The sequence below is a fragment of the Sylvia atricapilla genome, chromosome 6 (genome assembly GCF_009819655.1).
Source record: "Sylvia atricapilla isolate bSylAtr1 chromosome 6, bSylAtr1.pri, whole genome shotgun sequence".
Lineage (NCBI taxonomy): Eukaryota > Metazoa > Chordata > Aves > Passeriformes > Sylviidae > Sylvia > Sylvia atricapilla.
Window position 1 is genome coordinate 44779415 of NC_089145.1, and position 22615 is coordinate 44802029.

A 22615-nucleotide genomic window follows, 5' to 3' on the forward strand; every position below is an offset into this window, starting at 1 on the left:
CCTGGTCAGAACATCTTGAATGCTCAAAGAACTGACAAAGTTTGACTCCTTTGACTACTGCAGTTCTGGACTTCCACAACTTACCATGTTGGTCCATGGCACCACTCAGCTGCAACTTGCAGACAAGTAATTCTTTACAAGCACATTCAAGATTTGTATTTGATATATTGATTGTAACCAGAAAGAAGAGCTGAGGCTACTCAAAAGGCAAGAGTGCAAATATAAAGAGCCTAAGGAACACCAGAACAAGTTACAAAAGCCCTAAAAACAAAGAAGAAAAAAGAATCCTCCCCAAACCTTGCTATGCTGTTTATCACAGACAAAAACAACAAACTAATGGATAATTAACTGTTACCTGTTGTGGAACTGTAACTGGAAAGCAGCACCTGGCCATTTTAGATTACACTTCTGCTGCTGTCCACCTCAGTGTAAAACCAGAAAGCCTCTCCTGGAATTTCTCATTGGTTAAAACAGCCATGGTGGATTTGACAGCTGAGAGATATAACTAAATATGGCGAAGTTCTTGAAATGGAGTAGCTTTAAAATAATGCAGTCTATGATTTCGTTGTGATATTTTAACTAGTTCATTGTGTATTCACTGATATATATCATGCATGTCTCAATAATGATGGCATCAGAAACATTAGAGAGGAAGTTACTTGGCACACAGCAGGAGCCCAGCTGGTTTCCTGTAGGCACCATTCCTCTGATTGCCAATACGGCAATAAAATCAAAATTTCTTGCTCTCTACTAAAGCAGCTCAATCTGACATGAAAGCTCTACTTGTAAGAGCACCTGCTCAACTTTTATACCAGAAATGACACTTTATGTCCATAACAATGGTGGGCTACAAGATCCTAAATACTGCAGAGAAACCCTGCAAACCTGATCTTTACTTCAAGGAAGCTGTAAAAACTGGAAGATTACAATCTGAAGAACAGATCAGCTCAGGGAGACAAGATGCAGAGAGACTTTAACCTAACATATACAAGTGACTACAACGTATCCCCTTCTCAAGATAAAAACTCTGAAGTTTTGACTTTTGGGAGTTTTGGTTCTGCAGCACAACAAAGGCAGACCTGCAGTCAGTAGGAGCAGCAGATACATTACAAGAATGGGCTGAATGCAGTATCAGCAAATCAGTGAGGGATGTGAGATGAAGAGCTTATGTTCAGTTTGACAGAAGAACAGTAACTGAAGAAGCTTCGCTCACCAGTCAGAAACATGAGCCAAGATTATCTTGCTCATGTTTTGAAGAACTTGAAGGGACAAAATTACAGGCACAGGCCACAAAGCACGGAAAAAATCTGAGGCAATCAAAGAACATGCATTAAGGTCTCACACAGCTCTGGCAACAAACATACAGGACAAGTTTATCAGAGAAAAAATGCAGCTCAAGGCTTCAGTTTGAATTAAAAGAAGGATTAAAATGTAAGATAAAAAAGCACTGACTAGTTTGATAATAACAAACTACCAGCTGGAAATAAGTGAATCTGTGAGGTATATTTGACTGGTTTGGGGACTAAGAAAATATCACTGGTTTAATTTTGACACACCTGGAAGGAGTACCACTGTGGATACAGATGGATTTATGTAGGCAGCCACAAGCTGCACAGGAGCTATCACTCACCTCAGCCTTTCAAGTCCCTATCATCTTCTACCACAATAGAATAAATTTTTAAAAAGCTATGCTAGGGCTATTGCATTTTATGTTCAACATAACCTATCCTAACAAGTTGATTTATTTCATGTATCATGTATTTTCTGATTGCTATTCTGTTTGCTCTACCACAGCTGATAGTCAAAGCAGAGCTCTGGACTACCTGAAGCACCAAATTGCTCACAGGACAGGTGGTGAATTCTATTACCTCTGGCATTAGTGCTGGATCTGTAGAACAATGTTAACACTCATTCAGACCACCTCATGCCTACAGTTATTCCTAAAGACTATCTAAACTCAAAATACATTCAAAACCCAATAGGCACTTTCATCTTGAAGAAAATGAACTGGTTCAAACATCAGAGTTCACTAATGTTTCTCTGAAAGGGGCTTTAATTACAAGCCAGAATTTACAAACACATCTAGGGCAAACTTCAATACTGTAATTGACAGAATAAATATATATATAGGTTTTGGAGTTGGTTGTAACTGCAGATAAGGTCAGCATAGGAAACAAGAATTTGCCATTCAGCTGCAGCCTACTGTGTGTGTAGTTTTGGTAGCACTGAGCAAATCTTTACATTAGCTTGGTAGAAGAGAGATCACCTCACTTAAATTTCCACCGAAGTGTCAAAGGGTCCATTTCCATCACACTGAAGTAATTTGCCCATAGCACAGACAAAAAGCAATACTGGCTGATGGAAGTGGCTTCATGCTTCCAGCATTTGGGGAACCACAGGAACTGCTCAGCCTGCACCACAGCTTTGCACTGTAGTCACCAGACGGTAAACACCATCAAGGCCTGAAAAAAAGCACTGGGCCTTGATGTAAGTATTCCACCACAAGTTTTTCTTAAAGGAACTGTGGTTCAGCTACAGGAGTGGGAACTACTCTATGATGTGAAAACAGCTCTTTAGAGCATGTCTGCTACCCTTCTTAATATTTATAATATTATTGTGCAAGAATAAATAAGGCACTTTTTGGGGGGTGTGGGTGGTAGGATAATGCTAAAATTAAGATTTCAACCACTTATACAGAGGTTTCTACCAACAGACAAAAAATTGATTAAAAGATTCTGCAGCACTATTTCCCACTCAACACAAGCAAAGACAGAGCAGTTGGGACAAGGCCAGGTAGGAAGAAAAATGCCCCTCTTCTGATCTACATGTAGTTACTTTTAGAAAGCTGAGGAGGAATTAGATCTAATAATAAGACATCCCCAGAGAGAACAATACTTCAATCTTCTTTGCACAAGGAAGGAGCAAGGCGACATCTCTCTGAGGCGGGAAAGTTTTACTTTGAAAGCTGAGCAAGGCTTAACTTCATCTGTAAAGTTCTCATCCAGATTTCAAATTTCAAAAAAGAAAAGAAAAGAACAAACAAACCCAACCAAGAGACCTGCGAACCTCTCTTCAGAGCTGGATTAAAACAAAAAAGGAGCAAAAGAACATTCCCAAAAGAAAATCACCTTCCCCAGACCACCCGAATTCCTATAGCTTATCCTTTGCAGAAAATGCTGTCACAAGTCATCCCAGTTACAGATTTCTTTCCTTACTAGCATCTGGACATTTACCCCTTTAAGAATCTCAATGCTACCAGATACTCAGAGCCAGTGGTCCTGTAACTTGGCATTAGGGCTCCCCACAGTACTCCTTCCATCCTTCCTTACTGCATAGCAGCAGATAAAGCAGATGGAGAGTTTCCTTCCAAACACCACATGGCCAAGACCTCATAAACCCTCAGCATTTCTGTGCACTCAGCTTTGTATCCTACTCTTATCCAAGTCAAGCCTTTAGGAATACCTGATAGAGGCAGTTTCTGCTGTAATGTCTCAACCATAACAAATTGTATTTTCAACTAATATTTTGACTATAATATATGAGTTCAAGAACAGCTTAAAATTTTCTCCTTCATTGGCAACCAGAAGCCTCAGAAACAACTGAATTCAGAACAGACACAGCAACATGTAGATTTGTAGACCTTATTTCCATCTGTAAACTGTCCTCAACCCTAGTTACAGTATTACCCAAACTAGAAAACACTGATTTTTAATCTTAAAGACCACAAGATGCCTTTATCTTTTCACAATGAGTAGCATTTTTATGTAATGTAATTCCAAGCCAATGGAACAGCTGAAAAACAAAGGCAGTGACTGAACAATAGGCTGCAAAGGCAAATGGAGCCACAGCTACTGAACTTTGAAAATCTAAGAACTTCAGAATCACAGATACATTGCATGCAACAATATTAAGGTTTCTACTTACTTCCTCGTTAAATAATTTGCTAGTTTCTTTTTTAATAGGGTCTATAAGTTGGACCTGGCCTGCAGAGAAGCCCACTAGAAGAGACACACTTTCTGCTGTGGCTGTTAAGTGATTGAAGTCATGGCATGTAGGCTGTGTTCCTTTGTATATCCTTTTGTCTATTGGTTTACTCAAGTCCGCAGCCTGCAAAGAGAGCAAACAGAATTCAGACAGTTTATCAAAATATGTGCGCATAACCACATCCATTTGAAAATAATGTTTACACCACACAACAATTTAGGCAGTCACAAAACCCCACTTTAAAAAGCATCTCTGCATTTATGAGACGTCCAAGATCTTATCACAAGGTTTCTCTCTTTATATTATGCAAGTATACAAACTACACCTGCCCTTGTCTTTGCACCTACAGCAGGTGACAAACCAATGACAACCACACAGTAGCACAAAGGCTCCTGTGAGTCCCCAAGACACGAGAAAGCTTCTCCTGCCAGGAGAGCCATCACAAGGTAGACACAAGGTATCTTCTTCTTTTCTAATAGCACTCTCTCAGTATTGGGTACAACCAATTTTACATTAAAAATGCCATATTCTCAATCACACAATTCTTGAACTCTGTCTATCCTTTAACAACACACATACAAATTATATTATTCTCCATAATCACAAAAAATTATCAACCAGCTCCAAAGAGAACATTGTCTAGGAACAGTGAATCAAGATGCTGATACTTTGATTATAAAATACATTTTACACCAAGGAGCTCCAAGGTAATTTGCTTCTGAAGTCAAAATTTAAATATAGCTCAGACAAAATAAGTGCGAACAAAACTGAGGAATTTCAATACAAACAAATTAAGATCTAGCACTAAATGTCAGAAGAATCAAAAGGAACAAAAAAGCAATTTAAAATGCTCCTTCACTTGTGTCACCCGTATTTATCCCCATATTACTTCTGAACAGACAACTAAATCTTTCATCATCCAGAGATTAAACCCCACAAATTTAATATGCAAGATCATGCATCAAGTTGAACCTTGTTTTTTAACCTCCCTATTTACTAGGTCCAGAGTCTGTAATTAGAAAGCTGCAGATACTCAACAATATTACAGGCCTCAGATGTAGCTGAGATTTGGTCTTCAGATTCTAATTTTGATACATATTTTTCAGTATATTTAGTCGGAGGAATTGAGGCCAGCAATAAAAGAAAGTAAACAAGCTTCACATAAAATAGAATTGCTCTGGAGCATTAAACCTTGGAGGACAAGGTCTGAAGAACAGCACATCTTTAGTATTCATAGAGCTACACAGAGAGAAACTAGACCTCTCAGTAGGGAAAATCCTAACCAGCTACACAGGTGAACCATTTCCAAGGCAAATTTAACTACAGGATATGCATGACAAGCACTTATACACAGCAGTATTCAAGTTGCACTTACATTTTGCGGCATATATTATAAACCAGTTTAATCAGGTGTACAGTCTTCTGGTTAAAAACTCCAAAATGAGATGATGTATTACAATTTCTGAAGTCAGCAGACTAAAAAGTTACTCCCCAGAGTCCAGAGATCCATTATAAGCTAAAAGAGAATATTACCAATACCTCTTCAAGGAGAAATTAAATAGAATACTAGTTCTACTGGGAGATGGCAGGATAATGTGCATGCCTGCCACAGAGCATTCACAGGCTGATGTAGATCTGTGATTTGAAGCTGAAAGATCAAATCCTAAAGGCCTTGCAGTTACATCTTAGACTGTGTAACATTCCCTTGGTCCTGTATCACAAACAAGTGATGGCAAGAGAAAATTCTCAGAATTGGGATAGCATTTCTACCTGGAAGAGCAAGCTACACAAACACATAGAGCCATACCTCAAATAAATGCAGAATTAAAGCAAACTATGAGACTCAAAGTTCTCTCCTCTGGACAGAACTCAATGCCTAAGAACGAAGATCCATTCTAAAGTAAATACAGCTTGGCCTGAACCGCACTGAATGACCAGAGAACCACAGACTCTCCAGCCAGCAGAGGAGACAGGCATTACCACCTTCTTCTTAATCTTCACTGTCCCTTTAAGCACCAAAGAATCAGTAGGTGGCTATGTTCAAACTATACTTTGCTCTTTTGTCTGGGTGAGGTTTTACCTCACTAGCTTTGGTTTTTGTTGTCCAACAACTTTGGTGCGACTGAAGTTCCCCATCTCATGAAATTGTGTGACAACAAACCTAGCAACACATGAAATTCTGATAAATTAAATCTAAGCACAGATTTCACTGTGCTTATTCTAGCTGTTCTCTGGGAACCAGATGGCAGTAAGAATCTGTCTGAACTTAAATGAAGTATAAATAAACTAATTCAACCCAGAATTAACCAGGCTTCTACTGACAGGGATGCTCCGCCTTTTATTTACATGCAGCTACTGCTTTTAGTTACAGCACAGTTGTCTCGTAGAGATAAATCAAAACAATAAGCACTAAAGTACTGCTTTGGTCTAGATCTCTCTTAACTGAAAGGGAGTAGAATCAATGGGCACAGGGACTAGGAGACATTTTCTTTATTTCTGCATGAAGCTTGCTATTGGATTTTGCTAAGAACAAGAAAAGTGCTTACTCATAAAATTCAATCAAGCCTGGGACTCAGTATTTCATTAGCTCACCACTAAGCCCATTTGCTATTTCGTGAAAGATGTGATTCTCAGAGAAAAGCTTTTACATGAGATCTGTGTCCATAAACAACTGTCAAATCCTAAGATCTGACACTCTTTACTGAACAACGGGATATGAACTGCCCCCCGTGTATAAGTGGTGACGTACTTTGAAAAAACACAGAAAAATCTTGGGATCAAGTGTTGCCAGGCATGGAGGTTAAAGCACAGGAGCAGACATCCTCAAGACAGAGCTGGTAGCAAGCTATTTACATAGTTCCTGTCCCAATGCCTTCCAAATTTTCTTCTGAAAAACACTCAGTGCTATTCCAGCCTGTCCACTCTGAGAAACTTCCTCAATTGTGGACAATTCATGATAAAAGCAACACTTTCAATAATTAAGACTGAAAGCAGAGTGGGGCAGCTCATGCAAGGCAAGGAATATCAAGACCATCCTTATCTGTGCAAGCCTTGAAGAATATCTCAGTAATAAAGGCTCTGGGACTGGCACCTTGGCCAACTGATACTTGTGCCAAAAGTCTGTTCCTTCCAACATACAGAGGTACTGTAACCCCTGGGCACGGAGACAAGGAATAACAGTTTTTAGGCAACAACAGGAACCTCACACACCGGATAAAGGCAGAAGGACAGCTGAACAAAATTGCTCTACCTTGGGCATCAACAGCTTCCAAGTCCTTTCTCTGAACAGATTAAAACTCTAGGAGAAACTCACACTTACTCACAGAAGAAAAACTGAACCTTTAGGTTTGTGTGATGAATTCATACACTAGAAATACAACATGAACCATGTAACTGTTTAGGGGACTTTCTATTCTCATTTAGTTAACTCTCACAGCACAGTGTTTTAGCAAAATTACTCTCACTCTGCTGGGGAGAGAGGGAGGGAGGGGAAAAAAATCCAGCCATCTAACAGAAGCCCATTCACCCTGGATTCATGACTTGCAGTAGAAGGGCAGTCAAATGGAACATATTAATCACAGCTTTAACTACATAAACTTTAAGAAAAAAATGGCAGAAAAACCAACAGCAGCTTTAGGCTGAAGTAAATATTTAAGTATTCAGATTCTGATGTCTGAAATGTCTAATTAGGATGGGCATCAATAACCTTGGTTCTGTGGCTGTACATAATTCTAAGGTAAAAGCCAAAGATTAATATCTATCTAAGATTTATTTTATTGATTCAAGACTTAGAGTTTTCATAATAAGATTGCCTAAACAGTGAATCATATTATTTTAAGTCAGCATTTAATCACACTCCTTGACAGATGTTATTTCTTCCTGTATCTTTTATTTTCCTAACTTAAATTTGTAGCTTTCTGCAAATTTTACTTGAATGAAATGTCATACATGTTACAATTCTTTCCAAGCTGAAAACATTGCCATTTAATTAGTTTATTAATTTATTCCAGGTAATTTCAACTGTATTTGTCTAAAGTCTTCCGTTAGATACTGAGTAGTATTTAATATTGTATTTGCCAAGAGACTGGCTTTCAACGGGTCATAGCTGTAAGTGAGATTGAGACAGAATAGGGAAGCATTTAATAAAAATTTTACTGCCAAAAACGTCCTCTTAAGAAAACCTCTCTTGTCCAGAGAATTAACTTATCCTGAGCAGCAGATTGGCTGTGTATGTACAGCTCTAGTGCACAATAAAAGAAAAGACACAGAACCATGACAATGTACTTTTGAAAAAAATTTCCTCAGTATTTCTGGAGCTTGGAATCCATAACTGATTACCTGTAACTTGCTATCTCTTCCACACCTTGCTGTCCAGGGATTGAATGGTCCCTGGTCTAGAAACAGAACAATTTGAGAGCTGTGCTTGTTATAATGTTGTACAAATAACAGAAGAAATCAACTCAGAATTATTACTGAGTTTCTTTGAACTTCACACATGCTCTTTAAAGCTTAGCTAAAAAAAGAAGGCAAAGCAACCCTTGCTGGAGCCCTCTGCTTTACAGAACCTCCCATGAATAGGACAGAATCCTCCCTGACTTGCTCACTGCATTAGCAAGGACAGGGAAAACTAAACTTGTTTATTCTTCCTGCAGAGCTAGTCCAAGGACAGAGAACACTGAGGAACACAAGAAAGCAGAGTTATCCCAGGCACTTTTGTAGAATTTTCTGGCCAACTCCATTCCTTGTTTCTGTATACAAGTTTCTGACAGGAATACCAGGGTCAATACTTGCCACTGGAAATCTCTGTTTTATTACCACAGGAGTAGATTTCCAGATTTTTTTATTTTATAGCAAATGCAGATCACTTAATATGAGCAACAGAATAATTTGTAGTTACATCACTGTTGTTTCAAGCTGATCTGATCCCTCAGCTGACCCTGCTTGAGGCAGGTTAGACTGGAGACTCTCAGAAGTTCCTTCCAACCTGAATAGCCCTGGAATCCTAAGCCTAGGATCAACCAAAGCAGCAGCAACAGGGCCACTCCCAGCTTACTTAACAGGTCTGGTTTGCATCTTAAAAGAACTTCAGGAAGCAAAAAAACCCCAGGAACAAGTTGGTTGTCTTTCCCTATAAAGACCACTGATGTAGGGCAAAAGTTCCGCTTAGTTTATATAAAATACACAACAGAAAGTCCAGGCAACGCTTCCTGCAAGTACAAAGCCCTAACAAAACACTCTTCAGTGCAGCTGACAGTGCCACAGCCTGTCAGTAGCAAACCGGCTGCTACAAATATAACTGCACGTAAGCTGACAGACTGCTGATTTGGCTTTCTCGGTAGAAAGTTTCAAGTCTGGCAAGAACTCACATCCTCCCTTCAGATCCAGCATCCCTTCAGATTCACAAACCTTCCAGGTAGTGTACAGGTTAACACATGTTCACTTCAGAAATCCCCTCAAAAAACTTGTAATAATTTAAAAGATTCTCAGCTTTCACTTAGAAACCAAAAAGAAAGAAAGAGAGAAAAAAAAAAAAAAAAAAAAAAAAGTGAAAATTCTCGTTAGGATTCTATAAAAAGCCAGTAGACAATCACTTTTTGTAAAGTTGCCCAATTTATAACCACAATAGTTTTCTTAAATATAAGGACAGTTTCTTAAATAAAGAGCTGCTTTTTCCACACGTGAGTGATGTGCTTAGTTTCAAGGGTTGCATAATAGGTGTTGTGTGTGTACACAGGGTAGTTTTAAATGTCTCCTGAGCCTTGCAAAGTCACTAATGCTAAGGAAATTTTAGGTCTTATATTGCATTCAATTATATTAAAGTCACATTTATAAACTTCAATAAAAATATTATTTTTAGTTTTGCATTTAAAATTCGGCTGATCTTTCAACTGCATGAATTGAAGCATCAATAGCTTGCCACTCACAATACTGTTCCTCATAAATGGGTTCCTGTATCTTTGCAGAAGGTTTTTTTATAAGTTACAAAGCACTTGATTAAATGCTGAACAGGAACACTTAAGGCATGTGACAGTTTCTAGGATACTCTGTAAGAACAGCTCTGCTAGTAAAACAAGGACACCAAGTAATTTTATTTAACCTAATTTTTTTTCAAGTGTTCCACACAATTAATCCATAACAAAGTCTTAAAGATCAATTTCGTCCAAAGCTGCTTGCTGATTTGGGAAGCTACTTGATATTCTTCTCCCTCCTAGATTTAATTCCCACTTGGGGCCATACAAGACATACATGACTTTTGAAAGGAAAAAAACATTACTTAACAAGATTTAAGCATTTATTCATATAGCAGACAACTATGACCACCTACATTTAGAGAAAAGCTCTACACCAGATAACTGGACATAAATCCATATTTAGGCAGAGATCAGTGCAGTTTTCTGAAGGATCCAATGAAATAATCATATTCTGTTTCCAGAAGAATTACTCTAAGTACTCAAACAGAGCAAAGAGCACACACTGGTTTGAAATAAATCTATGTCACATTAACTGAACCGATGGTTATATAATTGGCAAGATCAAGAAAGTAGATGTGAACACCATAAAGAACGCACATAAAGGACTGTTTGATTTACAGCTTATCATAACAATGTTAACTCCATTTTAGTAAGGCCATAAACCAAAACATTTCTGTGGTTACAGTATAGATCAGCACATTCTTTTGGAAGTTGTCTAAGGTGAAAGCACCAGGCTACCAATAACCCCAGAAAAAATAGATATTTTTTAAAAGTGTTCAAAACCTCAGAAAAGCAGACTCAAAAAGAAACTGTTTGCAAGTTCCCATTCACTTCACAGGTGTACACAGCATCAACTTACTCTTTGTTTATAAGATGGAGCAAAGGGCACTAAAACAGTAGAGGAATATTAATACATTTGAACTACTGCAGGCCAGGGAGGCTGGGAAGGGAAGTTGAAACAAGGTTTTGAACCCCTCCACACAAAAATCCCTCTGTCTTCTGAGCACAGAATGCTGTTGCTGCCTCCACCTGTCATAACCCAAGAGAGGTCTGAAGTCCTTGAAACTGTTCCTTTAGTAACTTAAAGCATCTTCAATTCAAGGTGTTACTCACTTGGTAAAATTTTTACCTGAGCTGACACTGCTTCTTTAGAGTGGAAGGACAAAATACACAACTTGTGACTGCTGTTCAAAGAGCCAGGTCAGATCCAAATTGTTCTAATGAACTGACCATGACACAGCTCTCCAGAGCACATCCTGGTCAATCCCGACAAAGTCTGAGAGTTTAGCATCTCCAAAAGAAAACCCAAAAGCCTGCCCACTCCACAAAGTTGACCAGAAACATTCCATGCAACTCCAGCAATCTTCAGCTGCACTATAAGCAAACCACTAAAGCTTCAGGCAAGTGACAGGACACCGTAACTTTTCAAAAAGTGTTTTTTTTCCCCATGTTCAACCACGTCAATTTTTTATTAAATCTGAAGAAGAAAACCTGCTCACTAAAAGCACTTGAATTATACACTTTGCACAACACTGCTTTACTATGAGACAAAAAGAATATATATGAGCTTTAACTTGCTCTCCAGCCACTAAACAACCCCTCAGAAACCCATGCTGAAGCAGAGCTAACAAAAGTATTCCACAGTTTCTTTTGCAAAGTTCCCCTCATCATGGGTGCCAGTTAATGACATTATCAACTCATAAAAATTGAGAACACTGTGAATCCAGTGTAATGCATTTGGTCACATTAAATCTGTAAACAGGCTAGTTAAACAACTCTGAATAAAGTCACTGTATCACACATTCCCAACAGACATGAACTGAATTAGATGTTCTATTTTGGTTTAAGCAATTACTTGCCTTTTTTTTTTTTTTTTTTTTTTTTTTTTTTAATAGGAAGAAAGGAGAAGAAGCTCTGGTATCAGCATTATTGTCTCTTCCCAGTGCCTGGTCTGCAGAACTTTGGCTCTACTGTAACTCAGCCTGCTGGATAAAAACCTCCCCAGCAGAACCCTGATTCAGAACCACGTATGTTGTGCATGTGATGCAGACACCTTCCTCCTCTTCTCCCCCTACTCAGCTCTTTTTAAGAACATATGTAAGAAATAGATCTCACTGTGCAGTTTTAAGTTCAAAATAATAATCTCTTGAGGCTATTTATAAACCATGGGCGACAGGTCACATTTTTACGCTGGTCTCCCCCTCAGTGGCTTAACAATTAAGACACAGATTTAACAAGTCATAGTACATCCATACTTCATAACCATGGACTCCAAACTGGACTTTGTTGCCAGTACTTTTTTACTCCAGTACCATTTCTTCAACAGTGGGCAGATAAATATTCCAGAAGTTAACTCATTAAGTCAGCCGCATTAATGGATTATTGTCCATCCTAGTTTTCTTTCATGGAGCCACTTAAATTGCAAATATGGAAGTTCAATAACCCTTACAGGAGTTAGGTGGTTTTTGGTTTGGTTTGGTTTTGTTTTGGTTTTTTTTTTTTTGCATTAACTACTGCATGGAATTGAAAAAAACTGCCAAATTTTAACTCCCACTCCCTGTTCCTTATTCACTTATATTAAAGCAGCAAGGTACCCTGATGAGTTAATATGTGGAAAAAGTGTCAGTTCTGAATTTTGTTTCCCTCTGATTTTACTGAACACTGTCTTGTTCCCAGGAAGAGACAATGATGTCTAACATTCCTCATATACACAGCACTTATACTGATTACTAGAGTAAGCAGCCCTAGCCTCAGTATTTACACAAAAGTTTTCAGATGTGCCAATTTTCACCACTTCTCTGAATATCCCTGTAATAATACATTTTTATAGACCTATAAGAAGAGGTGGATCTACTGATTTATACAATCCTGTATGATTTATTCAGTTCCTGTTTCTAATACTCTTCTCCATTCCATTTCTAAAAGAAAGAAATATTTATTAGAACTCAAGTACTAATCAGTTAAGGCAATCACCAATATCAATCCCCTCTTTCTGTGTAGTGGCTCCAAACTGACTCATGTATTTTCCTCCACTGTGTGCCACCACGAGATTAGTGGGAACACCTACTGCTGCTCATTCAAGTAGCCTAACTGCGTCTCCCAAGTTTCTTACAGTCGCCTCTTGCCAGTCAAATCAGTCCATCTTCAACTTCTTCTGCTCTTCCCCTTTTACTTCTTTTCCTGAAGTTACAGATATACCACCTAACTATAAGTTACCATGTTTTAAACTTAGTGCGATGAAACATTTTATTTACTGTGGCTAATCAGTGGTACAATTCTTCTCTTCCTGTGGCCTTCAAATTCTTACTTTTAGTTAAACCCTAGTACAATCTTCCAGATGTTTTCATGTTCCACTTTTGTTTTAATTAAAAAGTGCTCAGTAAGTCCTTTTTAAAGAGGTCAGCAAAAAGCAGACTAACCTGTAATTCAATTACTGTTCACAACAAGAACTCCTGAACAGCATTTCATAAACTGTTTGTCCCATCACCTCCAACATTTCACGTTCCAGTGACACTACTTTCCGGTTACAACAGCAAGCCTCCCTTCCCAAGAGACCATGTGTTATAAAGACAGAGGCAAATTCATCAGAGTTTCTCAGTAATAACCTAAACTGCTTTCCCTGAGCCTCCAACTGCCTACCATAATCTCCAATCCATGTTATGCAATGCATAAAGTGATGAGGTAGAGTCACATGTTAGGGTAGGTGCTCATGATCACAACGCCCAACTCCAGCTCTAACCTCCAGCTTCAGGAAGTCTTTAAAAGTGGCGTCTCCCTCAAGCTCAGATTAGCTTTCTGTGTAACAGCTTCCCTTTGGGGGATGAGACTTTGGAGAAGACACATGGAAATACACATAATTTACATTGAGAAAGAGAAAAATAACTGCATGATTTGCATGTGACCACACCTATGGAAAACTGTACACAGCAAGTCACATGCAAAAGGATCAGATTTTGCCACAACATCCTGACAGGACTGCAATACCAAATACTGTGTTCACAGTAAGCTGCTTACACAGGGAACCTATCAAACTGAAAATCACCCCATTAAAATACTCACATAGAGACTTTGGTTCCACGTAGCAAACCTTAAGACAAACAACTGTGGGAAAGTGAATTAAATATGGCAAGATATTTAATATACACAAGTAATTAAAGCAAATATATGCAATCAGGAACATAGACAAACACAAAGATCATATATATACACACATCATACGTATGTGACTTAACATACATATAATCACTAACACAGACAAATTTTAGAGCGACAAGACTGAGTAATCTGTGAAACAAGGCGCTGCACACTGAAAATATGTCAACCTTGATTACAGTACTTAAGCAATTCAACTCTTCTGTCTTCAAGAGGCTACTCTATTCACTCAATGCCCTTACAGTTAGAGGGCAAGCCAACAAAGAATCTCACTCTTCCCTGCTTGTGAAGATTGCCTCCTTTGTGCAAAACTCTGGACTGGCAATTAAGATTTGCTTAATAAAATAGGATTTTTAAATGGTATTTCTTGGGAAACAGCCTGTAATAAATTATAAACAAGTATATTTGCTCTCTGAAGTGATTATTTCAGTTTACAAGTTTTCTTTTGTGTATCTTAGTTTCCAAACTTTGGCATGAATTTCCTACTGTGTTTGCCATGGTAACCAAGCAGCCTGAGCCTCTACTTGAAATTCCGTTTAACTGCTTAGCATTGCATATTGATCAAGATACACTAACATCCTAAAGTACTCCAAAGAGTGAAGCAGCCACTCTCAAACTGGAGAACCACCTTATATTATCAACCTCAAAGGATTTTTGCTGTTGTTTAAAATGGCAGGGTAGTAGGGAAACTTCTTTGCTAGAGATGTACGTAAAAAGCTACCAAATGAAGAGAATGCACTCAGATGTGAGGAAAGGAGTATATTCCATTTATAAGGAGCTACAACAGAATAGCAATCTCTATCTGACACAATCTTCTCCCCAGTGAAAGAAGAGTTTGCATTCATGTCAGAAAGGAGAATTTGCTCCAGGAGTACATTTGAAAGAGAAAGACTGTTTCCTGCATTAAAGCTTGTTCCTGTGGTGGAAAACTGTTCTGTTCCAGAGCAATGGAGGCCAGGTAACTGGCTAACTTGAAGTTCAAGCATTAACACTAGCAGGGCAAAGCCAAAGCACAGTCGCTTGCTTCTTTTAGTTTCCATTTTGAAGAAATATCTTTCTTCAAACATTTCTCTCAAACACAAGATCATGAGAAAACATCTGTTCTAAGCACACAGAATCTTTTCCAACTCCTAGAAAACCAACCAAACACCTCAGCATAGTAACATTTTATATAAAAGTAAGTACAAAACAGATTAGGAAAACCTGAAAAAAAACAGGCTTACTGCTCATATTTTTCAGTCTCACTACACCATATGATTAAAAAAAACCTAAGGGCTGGCTGGTCACCAGTTAAGAAAATCTCATCCTTTACTCTGCTCATAGTTTAAGATAGGATGAAATAGTTCTGACCTTCAATGTCTGCTGTATACATGGAGAGTTAGAATACAGAAAACCACCTCCAAGAATACACAAAATACAGAATCCCCTCCTAAAGCTTCCCCACAAAACTACTGAGATACTCTAGCATTCACTTAGTTACCATTAAACATCTCCTGCTCTTTCCATGAGAGCTGCCAAGTGAGCTGTACAACCACTTTTTCACTGAACTTAACTGCCTCCAGTTCCTCAGTCTCTTACAGTCCTTTCCTCTCCTGATCTGAAAGCCAGTAAGGTGGCCTCACTGGGTACAACACAGAGAGTTGGATTTGTATCACTAAAAATAAATTGCCTTCACTCTGTTCATCTGGCTCAGCCCTAAGAAGCTTCTGGAGGAAACATTCTGCCCCTTGTAATAAAACCTACTCTGTACTTGCCTTAGGGTCTGCAGCCTATCACACCACAGTACTTTCATTCTGCAGTTCAGCTATTGGTAATTGCTTACAGCAGGGCTGATCAAAAAGCAGGATCCTTCTAAATTAATAGTAAATTTTGCATGATTGGGATTTGTGGTAATGTCTCATATATCCAGGGAAGGTTTTGTATTATTTATTCTCTCCCTTCTTTCCTCTCTTCTTCCTTTTAGCGAGAGTGACAAAAAGGCTATTTAGTGACTGCTTTGTTCAGAAAATTAAAATCACATACTTTTAGTAGCAGGAGTTAAAAATCACCTTCAACACAAGCAACCAGAATTTCATAGAATATTAAAACCATCTTCTCAATGCCTAGTACAATGGCACTAAAGACATTCTTTATTTCTATTGGTAAACCTCATTTCATACATCTTTGAATTGCATTTATATCCTCCAGCCTTCAACAGCTGTATCACAAGCTGACTCAGCTTGTAATCAACACTACAGTCTGTTTATCATCTTCTCGAAGTTTTATTGCTGAAGCAAAAATTCCCTATGGATTTTTTCAATGAATTTTCACTTCATCTATGGCTGTGATATCAGCTTGTTTCTCCTTTTAAAGTAACTCTGATTATGAACAGTGATGTATCCCAACGTTATTATGAGCACCATGTACACGCTCTTGCTTCTCTAAATCAGTGTCACCAATTAAATTATTTCCAAAACCACGCCTAGAAGACCTCAACTTTTGAAGGTCTCTTCCCAATGGTTGTCTCAAATATAAAGAACTAAGCTTTTAAATCTCTGATCATTTTGTAACAGAACCACCAAGTTCTAAAATTCTCTCATTTTAAATATCTAATATGTGGATCTGAATTTCCACTTCATTCACGGATGTGAACTCAGTCAGTTACAACTCTCCTTCACTACTAAAGTGTTACACTACAAAGGCTGAGCACCTGAACTTCAAATAAAGCTGACTACATATACATGTTCTATGTTTTCCCACCACAGGGAGACGTTTTACTTTCAGCAAAACAAAGAAGAATCCCTAACACAGAAGTCTACAATGTAAGAATTTCAAAAGCTAAAACTGAAAGGGGATTTTTTTGTTGTTCTGGTGGTGGGGTATGTGTTGAATAGCACTCCTGCATGTTTTTTCTCTATCTGAATACAATCCATGATAAGCTCTGCAAAAATACCTGCCTGTCACTCAGCCAAAGGCAGTCAGAAGAGTTTTAGCAGAAACTTTCACTGTTAGGAATAGAGTGAATTAAAAAGTAACTGATTTCAGAATAGCACAGAATATTCCAAATATTCACAGGCACTAAATAAAGTTTGTGCTGGAATACTACTTATGGACTGTAACAAGCTGTGTAAAGAACATATCACCTTCTGTAAAGGCTGGAAGGCATTGAAGCACACATTTTAGTCTCTTTGCTTTTGAAGAACTGAGAAAATTAAGTGTACTATAACAATTATCTCTTTCCTTAACTATGCTTCATAATTACATTCTGCAAGTCTCACTTAATATTTATGCTTAGTTAACTATAATTCATTTCTCAGTAGCTACAATTTAGTGCCTTATAACAGATTCATAGCTCTAAAGTAAGAATGTAATAGTTACCTTTCTGATCTCCTTCTTGCTCCTTATTCTCCAGTGGATCCTTGTATCTCCTCCTACTCCTACAGTCTAGTCACACCGTTGCCTACACTTATAATCAGTCCTTTCTCACCTGTTTTTAACACAGAGTGAGGCACAATTCAGATGAGCTTTACAGGGATAAGAAAACATGTACTAGATGTAAGAAACAAAATAAGGAAAATAGATATGTAAATACCAAATGGATACCAAGTAATACCACACATTCTGGCATGATTCAGCAGATGTTCTCATTCACTTCACACACTCAGCTGCAATACTTATTAAACACTTAGTAACTTACTTTCACTAGGAATTTGTTTAAATTGGCCCACCTCTGAAAGCAAAACTGGTTAAAAAAAAAATCATACCTGTTAAAGGCAATGCTTATTTAAATTAGAGCTGGCAGACTGCTTTTAGATGGCACCCAAAACATGGAACAAACTGGAAACATTGCATGACTTAATGGTAGCGTCACCTCTGAGCTGATCACCTCCTCCCTAGGGGCGCACACACACACACACAAAAGTTACCTGACCTGTCGGACCAGCGCTCTTAGTCAGTCACACAATCAAAGCCATTACTTTCACTTTACCTTTGAATCCGAGTTTTTTCTTTTCTAAAACATTGGTATTGTTTTGTTACGATATTGGAAAAATGAACTTATGCAATACCTATCAACAGCAAACACTGAGCTGACTGACAAAGCAAAAACTGCTTTTTTGCCTTTCACATGATCAGACATCTGATGTATCTTTAACATACTTAGCACAAAACTGTCCTGTTAAAAAAATCAGACTGCTGTAGCTTCATCACTTAAGTTGTTAAAAATTCATCTCCTCTAACTTTAAAAAGATCAAAATATAGTAACACTTAAAAGTTTGCTTGGTCAGTATGTTCCATGGCAAAAACTCCCAAACACCTGTAGACCCTTGACAAAACTTCAATGTTTTCCAATTTTAAGGGTGAAGATTAAAGTAGAATATTCCTCTCTTTATAGGTATTCTGAAGTATTGAAATCAAAAAACAAATACAGACTTTAAACACAAAAAGAACAAATTTTAAAAAATTTGGCTGATTCAGGGAATCAGCATTACAACTTATCTAAATTTATTTACTTTAAATTTGCAAGCTGTTATATGATCACCATTATTATTAAATTAGACCATGTTCAGTTTTCATGCAGGCTGGTCAGCAGTCAGAAGTGGAATAGAAATTCATACTGCATAACAATATACTCAGTGTAACTCCATTCATTATACTCATAACATACAGGCAAACAGTTGCAGGTTGAGTTTCCACCAGCCTTCCACATTGCTGTCTATCTCAGAAAGTCTCTCCCAGTCCCTTCTCAGCTCATAAGAGGAAAAGTTATTTCTTTAGGAAGGAAAAAAAATTAAAAGGCAAGAGCAGCAAAAGCTGAGGATTATCCATTGCCATAACAAAACAATGTTTCTGTCCAACAGCGTAAACTCAGTACTTGTAAGAAAAAATTATCTGGTAAGGAAAGGCAGTCTGAATAATTGTACCCTGCATTGCCCTGTTGCTATAGAAACTTACTTCACTGTAGCAGTTAATTGCTAATCAATTTATAATTTTTCATTACAAAGCTCAATAGAAGTCAAATGCAACACTGTCACGTTTGTCCAGCAAGTCCAAATCATGTTTCTTCTGGCTACTGTTGGATTTTGCAAGCCCTAGAGGAATGCTGGAGACTTTTGATACAGTGTTTTTATCAAGCTCATAATTCCATCATGTTGCAGCATGTTTAGAAAATATTACTAGAACAAAGCCCTAATTACTTTGGTACTAAAAATAAGATGGAGCTGGCTCTTATCCTAAGAGCACCAGAACAGTCCCACAGAAGTTACATGAATAAAATTCTGCACAAATGTAAAACCTCTGCTCCAAAACCAGGATGAGGCCCATTGGTTTATGCTTTTTGTGGTCATATACAGAAACAGAGAGATGAAATAACATATTTGCTCTATTATACTGCCGTTGTTAATTTGCAATGCATCTTCCTTCTGGGGCTGAAGACATTTCATTACAAGCCAGCCCAACAAGATGGAAAGTGTTGCAAAACAAACACAGCTACTAGCAAACAAATATCAAGGACCAAATCCCTAAAACAAATATAGTGAACTCTGATTTCCCATAATCCCGTGTGTACAAGTTCTAGGATATCACCTAGTCTGAGAAGCAGAATCCTCCTTCAGAGTTTTCAGAACAAAAGGCAGTATGTTCCAAATTCAGGCACTAGCTTTTGCAATAAAAACATTTCTTTTAAAGTAAGCAAAGTATTAAGATATTTTAAGTAATAATAAGTGTTGGCAGTTCTACTGGTATAGATATTATGTGGAAAAAACCCACAACCTTTTGCCTGCTATTAATGATTTTCTTTAAAAATTACCATCAAAGGGCTAAAAGTATTCCACATACCAAATGGTCACACAACACTGTCTCTTTCCTCAGGCTGATTTTTGTCTCAAGTGTAGGAGGGAGTGATCAGACTGTCTATTGTCACTGACAGACCTCACAGACACAGCACTGCCCACTGAGAGGCCAGTGCCCACATGTCAGGAGTTTTGCTAAAGGTCTTCCCAGGAGACTGTGAGGACACCCAACAGAGCCCAGTTATTAAATCATCCCACCCACGGATATGGGCATACTAATACCACACACACCAGGGATCTCTGCTGTCAAAAATAATCATACCTTTAACCTTACTGATGTTTGCACACTGTCCAAATCTAAAACTCTCCTTTATATCAATTTGCACTGCAAGTGCCACAGCTGCAAGACACCTACTAACCAGAGGAGATAGAAATGAAGAAAGGTTCCCAGATCAGTGAAGAGGGAGCACAGCAAAAACTATTTCTAGGCTCCTAAGACTGCACTTCTCCAGGCCCTGATCATACTAGCATTCCCCTTTGGCTCTCTCTAATGCACACACAATGCCTCTATCAGTTTAGGACTAACAAAACTAAATGCAGAGATCGACCAGATCAATGCCAGTCCAATATGTTTTTGCAGAAGGTATGTGGTGGGTTGACCCTGCCTGGATGCCAACACCCACCAAAGACGCCCTATTCCTCCCCTCCCCAGCTGAACAGAGGAGAAAACAACGTAGTGAAAGGTTCGTGAGCTAAGGACTGGAAGAGATCACTCACCTACTACTGTCGTGGGCAAAACAGACTCAACTTGGGGAAATTAACTGAATTTATTACTGAGAAAATCAGAGCAGGATAACGAGAAGTAAAAACAAACCTTAAAACTACCTTTTCCCCAACTCTCCCTTCTTCCTAGCTCTACCTCCTCCCCAGCAGCACAGGGACAACAGGGAATGGGGGTTGCAGTCAGTTCATCACACGTTGTTCCAGTCCTTTCCCGCTCCAGGGTAGGGTCCATCCCACAGGACAGAGTTCTCCATAAACATTTCCTGTCTGAGTCCTTCAGGCACAGCCCACTCCAGTATGAGTCCCAAGTCCTACCAGGAACCTGCTCTACACGGGCTCCTCCCTCCATGGCTCCTGGAACCTGCTCCAGCCTGGGCCTTCCACAAGTTCACAGCCTCCTCTCAGGTCCCCACCTGCTCTGATGTGGGTCTGCTCACACGTGGATCTCTGCATTCCTGTGGCCCTCCATGGGCTACAGGAGCACAGCCTGTCTCACCACGGGCCAAAGGGGAATCTCAGCTCTGACACCTGGAGCGCCTCCTGCCTCTCCTTCTGCTGTGACCTTGGTGTGTGCAGAGCTGTTCCTCTCACATGTCCTCACCCTGCTCTTCTCTGGCTGCAAACACATCTGCACAGTAACTTTTCTCTCCTTAAATACATTACCATAGAGGTGTTACCATTCCTCACTGGCTCAGCCTTGGCCAGCAGCAGCAGGTCCATCCTGGGCTTCTCACAGCAGCTTCCAACAGAAACCCCCAGAACCTGGCCACACAAAACCAGTACAAGGTGTTACCTGCTGTTCACAGGGAACAGAGATGTCAGAGTGCAGCACTCAGAGCAGCTGAGCAAGCTGCCACTGGAATGCTGCAGTAGCTCATTGGTAACCAGTACTTTGTCACTCTAAAAATAAGAAGTATGGATCACCTTGAGCATCACTAAAGGCATCTTAACCTGGGCATTTGTTTGAGTTCTTTAGAACAGTTGTTTGCCCCATCTTTCTGATTTAGAAGTGCTAACATGTGCCCACGCTTAACCATCCCAGTTCCATCTAGAGAATTTACAGAGGCAGCATTTTGGCTACAGCACAGAACTACACTTGAACAGTCACTTCATTGGCACAGAAGCTATTCTGCCAACGCTGTTAGGTCAGAAACGTCACCTGGAACAGCATCTTAAAACTCTGCAGGTGTTAGCAAACAGTCCATGACACATAGACAGAAGTTATTCTGTACAAGGAACCACAGTTCCCCTGCTGAAGGCAGGAGAGGCCATCCCGTGTGTTAAACTGATGTGAATGTAACCGGACAGTTGCCTTTATAGGGGAGGGAGCATAAGTTCACACTGAAGTAACAGCAAGACATTTCTTGAAGTCACTTGTTGAGATATACAGCTCATGTTACTAGATAGCAATAATTCTCTAGTCAATACAAGCATCTCACTTTTACAAGCTGCACCCTGTATTTCTGAAATTCTTCTTTGGGAAAAAAAACCTCCTGGATCAATGTATCACACTGAACAGGTACACTCTTTAAAAATTATTATTTAATTATTTATGGACAGTAAAGTAATAATTCAAACTGACACAAAATGACAAGGCAAAATGGGCTGCAAAACGGGCAAGAAATACTGCATTTGGCAGTATATGATACCAAATTTCAAAAGTGGTATTGTCTTATCATGCAACTATTCCTGCCCTCATAAATTATTTTTTTTATAGCCAGACCATTTGACACCTTAAGTGCAAACAGGTAGCTATTGTAGGTCTCTGGCCCACTATCTTATTAAAAAGCCTAAAGAAATGCACCCTCTAGAAATACTTCCATTTAAAAACGAAGTCCGGAAATGAAATCCAACTGTTCGCTATTCTGTAAGAAAAGCAAAAATCTGAAGAAAAATGCACACTAAACCCTCATCTATGGCTCCACAATACAGTATTAAGTTGATGTTAAGAGACAG

General features: G+C 38.8%; 1 protein-coding gene across 10 annotated transcripts in view; it reads right to left on the bottom strand.

The window, feature by feature from the left end:
* Nucleotides 1-22615, bottom strand: part of WDR20 (WD repeat domain 20) — a 45952-nt gene that overhangs the window by 14102 nt on the left and 9235 nt on the right. For 8 of the 10 annotated variants that reach the window (XR_010743856.1, XR_010743859.1, XR_010743858.1 and 5 more), the window contains exon 2: nt 3925-4107. The exons of 1 other annotated variant lie outside the window; for it this stretch is intronic. Coding sequence is in view for 5 of the 9 variants with exons in the window: in XM_066321771.1 (XP_066177868.1) it covers nt 3925-4107 (183 nt within the window). In the remaining 4 variants the exon portion in view is untranslated. Of the gene's footprint in view, nt 1-84; nt 735-3924; nt 4108-22615 lie in introns of those variants that run through there. One more of the 10 variants, XM_066321770.1, reaches the window with a different exon arrangement.